This window comes from Labrus mixtus, chromosome 23 (assembly GCF_963584025.1).
Source record: "Labrus mixtus chromosome 23, fLabMix1.1, whole genome shotgun sequence".
NCBI lineage: Eukaryota > Metazoa > Chordata > Actinopteri > Labriformes > Labridae > Labrus > Labrus mixtus.
The window spans coordinates 21,488,426-21,495,579 of NC_083634.1; the positions used below are offsets into that span (position 1 = coordinate 21,488,426).

General features: G+C 42.9%; 2 protein-coding genes across 2 annotated transcripts in view; both read right to left on the reverse strand.

Moving 5' to 3' along the window:
• LOC132958195 (tetratricopeptide repeat protein 39B) overlaps positions 1–3,805 on the reverse strand; it is a 19,462-nt gene extending 15,657 nt beyond the window's left edge. The window contains exon 1 of the mRNA XM_061030874.1: positions 3,502–3,805. Coding sequence (XP_060886857.1) covers positions 3,502–3,540 — 39 coding nt within the window. The 5' untranslated portion in view covers positions 3,541–3,805. The remainder of the gene's footprint in view (positions 1–3,501) is intronic.
• The window catches only part of LOC132958963 (hepatoma-derived growth factor-related protein 3-like), a 7,109-nt gene continuing 3,600 nt past the window's right edge, over positions 3,646–7,154 (reverse strand). The window contains exon 8 of the mRNA XM_061032040.1: positions 3,646–3,742. Coding sequence (XP_060888023.1) covers positions 3,646–3,742 — 97 coding nt within the window. The remainder of the gene's footprint in view (positions 3,743–7,154) is intronic.

Consider the following 7,154-nt stretch of genomic DNA (forward strand, 5'->3'; position numbering starts at 1 on the left):
AGCAGGAGGTCTCAGGGCAGGAAGTCTCAGAGCAGGAGGTCTCAGAGCAGGAGGACTCAGGGCAGGAGGTCTCAGAGCAGGAGGTCTCAGAGCAGGAGGTCTCAGAGAAGGAGGACTCAGAGCAGGAAGTCTCAGAGCAGGAGGTCTCAGAGCAGGAGGACTCAGGGCAGGAGGTCTCAGAGCAGGAGGTCTCAGAGCATGAGGTCTCAGAGCATGAGGTCTCAGAGCAGGATGTCTCAGAGCAGGATGTCTCAGAGCAGGATGTCTCAGAGCATGAGGTCTCAGAGCAGGATGTCTCAGAGCAGGATGTCTCAGAGCAGGAGGTCTCAGAGCATGAGGTCTCAGAGCAGGATGTCTCAGAGCAGGATGTCTCAGAGCATGAGGTCTCAGAGCAGGATGTCTCAGAGCAGGATGTCTCAGAGCAGGATGTCTCAGAGCATGAGGTCTCAGAGCATGAGGTCTCAGAGCAGGATGTCTCAGAGCATGAGGTCTCAGAGCATGAGGTCTCAGAGCATGAGGTCTCAGAGCATGAGGTCTCAGGGCAGGAGGTCTCAGAGGAGGAGGTCTCAGTGCTGGTTACAAGGACTCGTCTCTGCACGCTTCATAACGCAGTGTTGTTTGGCGTGCTGGTCATGACCTCGGTATTCCAGTTCTCGTCCTTTTAGAAAGTCCTGAAGCAGCACACACTTCTTTCTCGCGGTTTCGGTTTTGGCGAGGTGAGACGCCAACAATGGCGAGCTGTGTGAATGTAGAGCAGGATTAAGGGGGGGGGGGGGGTCTTTACATTCTGTTCATACCTGCCTGGTCTCAGCTGGTCCAGACGTGGATCAGTGTTTGTGTGGGTCATTGTTGCGTTGTCATGACAACCGTCCTCTGTCAGCTGAGTCCCTCCGTAACATGATGACTTAGAGGCTGACAGACGAGCGTTTGTACGGCGAGGTTAACGGGCGAGGTGTGACCCCCATTAGCCAGTCATCACTAACTAATCAATGACTGTTTGCACATCGCCACATCGCTCTGCGAGGTCTGTTTCAGAGCGCCGCACGCCGCACGCCTCGAGCTGGACTGAATGAACTGATCCTGAAGTTTCTCTGTTTGTGTTTCTCTGGAATTAAACTTCTTCCATGAGGACCTTCAGAACCTCTGGACACATCATAGAGCTACACATCACAGATCTACACATCACAGATCTACACCTCATAGATCTACACATCACAGATCTACACCTCATAGATCTACACCTCATAGATCTACACATCACAGATCTACACATCACAGATCTACACCTCATAGATCTACACATCACAGATCTACACCTCATAGATCTACACCTCACAGATCTACACCTCATAGATCTGCACCTCATAGATCTACACCTCACAGATCTACACCTCACAGATCTGCACCTCATAGATCTACACATCACAGATCTACACCTCATAGATCTACACATCACAGATCTACACATCATAGAGCTACACATCACAGATCTACACATCACAGATCTACACCTCATAGATCTACACATCACAGATCTACACCTCATAGATCTACACCTCATAGATCTACACATCACAGATCTACACATCACAGATCTACACCTCATAGATCTACACATCACAGATCTACACATCACAGATCTACACATCACAGATCTACACCTCACAGATCTACACATCACAGATCTACACCTCAGATCTACACATCACAGATCTACACATCACAGATCTACACCTCATAGATCTACACATCACAGATCTACACATCACAGATCTACACCTCATAGATCTACACATCACAGATCTACACATCACAGATCTACACATCATAGATCTACACATCACAGATCTACACCTCATAGATCTACACATCATAGATCTACAGAGAGAGAGAGGAGTGGCAGAGTGAGGTCGCCCCTCTGTTCCTGCAGGGGGCGCTGGAGTCTTGAACTTCTAGTTTAAATAATGAAACTCAAATGAAATGCTCTCTGACGGGTGATTTCATCGAGTGATGTCGCTGCATATCGGAGATCAAATGAGCCGACAGCGATCGTCCCTGGATACGATATATCGGCTGGACGACTCATCGGTCGGGATCTTAAACGGTCACGGCGTGGAGGAGTCTGAACGCCATTTTTGATCATTGAAAACAAGAACTATCCCAAACTGGGAAATAAGCCGATCCTTGAAAACAGGAAGTCATGAATGCATCGGTAATGTCCCGTTACGGGGTGCAGGATGGCCTAGTGGTGATGTACAGCGGCTACTGTCCTCATTGCAGCGGGACGTGGGTTCAAATCCAACCTCGGCCGTTTGATGCATGTCAGGTCAAGTCGTGAACGCTGTCTTCATTGCACAAAAAGATTGAAGAATGAATCTTTTAAAAAAAGTTTTGTTTTTGAAACATTGAGAGAGCGATCAGCTGATTGGCTGCTTCAATGAAAACAAGAAAATATTTACAGAAATGAATAAACATCAAAATCTGCAGGAAGTCGTGAACAATAAAACTGCACAAAAACATCATCAACACGAGTATGAGGGACAAAAAATGACTAAAGTATAAATAAATAAATAAATAAATAAATAAATAAATGAATAAATAAATGCATCAATAAATATATAAATAAATAAATATATATTTATTTATATATTTCTGTGTCCATGTTCTACAAGGAAAAGTAAATATGTAAATTAAGTGGGCCGTCCTAACATTACTGAAGTAGGATTGGTCAATTTTGAAAAACAGACAGAAGCAAATTTACATATATACTTTTCATCTTACGACCTGGACACAGAAATAAATAGATGTGTAAATGTAAAAATACAGAAATAAATTAATAACTCAATGAATGTGTAAATGTTGATACATATATAACTGTAGAAATACACTAATAAATGAATAAATACATACATACTGTATATAAATAGCCTTTTTCATTAACAAAGTGTATTTATTATTTATTCATTGAGGTATTGTTTTCAGCATTTTAATATGTATTTATATATTTATACATTATTGTATGCATTTCTCCCAACATTTATTTATTTATTTATTTATACTTTAGTCATTTTTTGTCCCTCATACACGAGAGGATAGAGACTAGAGTCCTTTAAAACATTTCAAACATTTTAAACATTTCAAACATCACCTGATAACAGTCTACATGACACACTGAACAAGAACAATAAATCCATTTCAAATGACAGGAAGTGAAAACTGTCAACATTGCAGAAAACCATCAGAAACGTTTTGTTGTGAGAGGATCGAGACCTGAACACATCAGTGTGTGTGTGTGTGTGTGTGTACGTGTGTGTGTGTGTGTGTGTGTGTGTGTGTGTGTGTGTGTGTGCAAAGAGACAAACAGGAGTTTACTTGCAGAATAAGAAAAGAGAGAGAGGACAGATGTGTGCCAGCAGCTGGCGGTGTGTGTGTGTGTGTGTGTGTGTGTGTGTGTGTGTGTGTGTGTGTGTGTGTGTGTGTGTGTGTGTCGGTGAGTCGCACCTCCTCCTCCGCGCTCGCTCTGTTGCCGACGTGGGCCATGTCTGATCCCGGTGCCCGTCCTCCCTCAGGTCCGCTGATTCCTCCTCTATCAGGACCACCACAGTCTCATGTCTGTGCTCCGACCAGCTGCGCGCAAACAGATGTTCAACGGTTACTTCCGGGTTCATAAGCGTCGGATTGAGACCCCGGTTCGGTGGATCCAGCAGGATTCTGGAGACACCGATCCTCCGCTCTCTTCTTCCTGAACAGACCCGTCAGTGAAAACACACCTCCCGTATTTCCTGTCCCCGCCCACTGACAGAGAGCAGCTGTGCTCGTCCAATCAGAGCGCGACTTCACCTGGTCCACACACAGACTGAGGAGGCGTTTCCAGATGTTTCATTTTATTTTATTAATCTAATTCAACTAATAAAAACACAGCTCACATTCCAGGTGTGGAAACATCTGATCAGAGATTCATCATTAACAGAATGTAATAAAGTTTATATATTCAAATAACTTCAAACCTCCACCTGACTGTCCTCGTGTGACTTTATGAATAAAGTTTGATTCAAACCTCCACCTGACTGTCCCCGTGTGACTTTATAAATAAAGTTAGATTCAAACCTCCACCTGACTGTCCTCGTGTGACTTTATGAATAAAGTTTGATTCAAACCTCCACCTGTCTGTCCCCGTGTGACTTTATGAATAAAGTTTGATTCAAACCTCCACCTGACTGTCCCCGTGTGACTTTATGAATAAAGTTTGATTCAAACCTCCACCTGACTGTCCCCGTGTGACTTTATGAATAAAGTTTGATTCAAACCTCCACCTGACTGTCCCCGTGTGACTTTATGAATAAAGTTTGATTCAAACCTCCACCTGACTGTCCCCGTGTGACTTTATGAATAAAGTTTGATTCAAACCTCCACCTGACTGTCCCCGTGTGACTTTATGAATAAAGTTTGATTCAAACCTCCACCTGACTGTCCCCGTGTGACTTTATGAATAAAGTTTGATTCAAACCTCCACCTGACTGTCCTCGTGTGACTTTATGAATAAAGTTTGATTCAAACCTCCACCTGACTGTCCCCGTGTGACTTTATGAATAAAGTTTGATTCAAACCTCCACCTGACTGTCCCCGTGTGACTTTATGAATAAAGTTTGATTCAAACCTCCACCTGACTGTCCCCGTGTGACTTTATGAATAAAGTTTGATTCAAACCTCCACCTGACTGTCCCCGTGTGACTTTATGAATAAAGTTTGATTCAAACCTCCACCTGACTGTCCCCGTGTGACTTTATTCATAAAGTTTGATTCAAACCTCCACCTGACTGTCCCCGTGTGACTTTATGAACAAAGTTTGATTCAAACCTCCACCTGACTGTCCTCGTGTGACTTTATGAATAAAGTTTGATTCAAACCTCCACCTGACTGTCCTCGTGTGACTTTATGAATAAAGTTTGATTCAAACCTCCACCTGACTGTCCCCGTGACTTTATGAATAAAGTTTGATTCAAACCTCCACCTGACTGTCCCCGTGTGACTTTATGAATAAAGTTTGATTCAAACCTCCACCTGACTGTCCCCGTGTGACTTTATGAATAAAGTTTGATTCAAACCTCCACCTGACTGTCCCCGTGTGACTTTATGAATAAAGTTTGATTCAAACCTCCACCTGACTGTCCCCGTGTGACTTTATGAATAAAGTTTGATTCAAACCTCCACCTGACTGTCCCCGTGTGACTTTATGAATAAAGTTTGATTCAAACCTCCACCTGACTGTCCCCGTGTGACTTTATAAATAAAGTTTGATTCAAACCTCCACCTGACTGTCCTCGTGTGACTTTATGAATAAAGTTTGATTCAAACCTCCACCTGACTGTCCCCGTGTGACTTTATGAATAAAGTTGGATTCAAACCTCCACCTGACTGTCCCCGTGTGACTTTATGAATAAAGTTTGATTCAAACCTCCACCTGACTGTCCCCGTGTGACTTTATGAATAAAGTTTGATTCAAACCTCCACCTGACTGTCCCCGTGACTTTATGAATAAAGTTTGATTCAAACCTCCACCTGACTGTCCCCGTGTGACTTTATAAATAAAGTTTGATTCAAACCTCCACCTGACTGTCCTCGTGTGACTTTATGAATAAAGTTTGATTCAAACCTCCACCTGACTGTCCCCGTGTGACTTTATGAATAAAGTTTGATTCAAACCTCCACCTGACTGTCCCCGTGTGACTTTATGAATAAAGTTTGATTCAAACCTCCACCTGACTGTCCCCGTGTGACTTTATGAATAAAGTTTGATTCAAACCTCCACCTGACTGTCCCCGTGTGACTTTATGAATAAAGTTTGATTCAAACCTCCACCTGACTGTCCCCGTGTGACTTTATAAATAAAGTTTGATTCAAACCTCCACCTGACTGTCCCCGTGTGACTTTATTCATAAAGTTTGATTCAAACCTCCACCTGACTGTCCTCGTGTGACTTTATGAATAAAGTTGGATTCAAACCTCCACCTGACTGTCCCGTGTGACTTTATAAATAAAGTTTGATTCAAACCTCCACCTGACTGTCCCCGTGTGACTTTATAAATAAAGTTTGATTCAAACCCCACCTGACTGTCCCCGTGACTTTATGAATAAAGTTTGATTCAAACCTCCACCTGACTGTCCTCGTGTGACTTTATGAATAAAGTTTGATTCAAACCTCCACCTGACTGTCCCCGTGACTTTATGAATAAAGTTTGATTCAAACCTCCACCTGACTGTCCCCGTGTGACTTTATGAATAAAGTTTGATTCAAACCTCCACCTGACTGTCCCCGTGTGACTTTATGAATAAAGTTTGATTCAAACCTCCACCTGACTGTCCCCGTGTGACTTTATAAATAAAGTTTGATTCAAACCTCCACCTGACTGTCCTCGTGTGACTTTATTCATAAAGTTTGATTCAAACCTCCACCTGACTGTCCTCGTGTGACTTTATGAATAAAGTTGGATTCAAACCTCCACCTGACTGTCCCGTGTGACTTTATAAATAAAGTTTGATTCAAACCTCCACCTGACTGTCCCCGTGTGACTTTATAAATAAAGTTTGATTCAAACCCCACCTGACTGTCCCCGTGACTTTATAAATAAAGTTTGATTCAAACCTCCACCTGACTGTCCCCGTGACTTTATGAATAAAGTTTGATTCAAACCTCCACCTGACTGTCCCCGTGACTTTATGAATAAAGTTTGATTCAAACCTCCACCTGACTGTCCCCGTGTGACTTTATGAATAAAGTTTGATTCAAACCTCCACCTGACTGTCCCCGTGTGACTTTATGAATAAAGTTTGATTCAAACCTCCACCTGACTGTCCCCGTGTGACTTTATAAATAAAATTTGATTCAAACCCCACCTGACTGTCCTCGTGTGACTTTATAAATAAAGTTTGATTCAAACCCCACCTGACTGTCCTCGTGTGACTTTATAAATAAAGTTTGACTGATTCAAACCTCCACCTGACTGTCCTCGTGTGACTTTATGAATAAAGTTTGACTGATTCAAACCCCACCTGACTGTCCCCGTGTGACTTTATGAATAAAGTTTGATTCAAACCCCCACCTGACTGTCCCCGTGTGACTTTATGAATAAAGTTTGATTCAAACCCCACCTGAC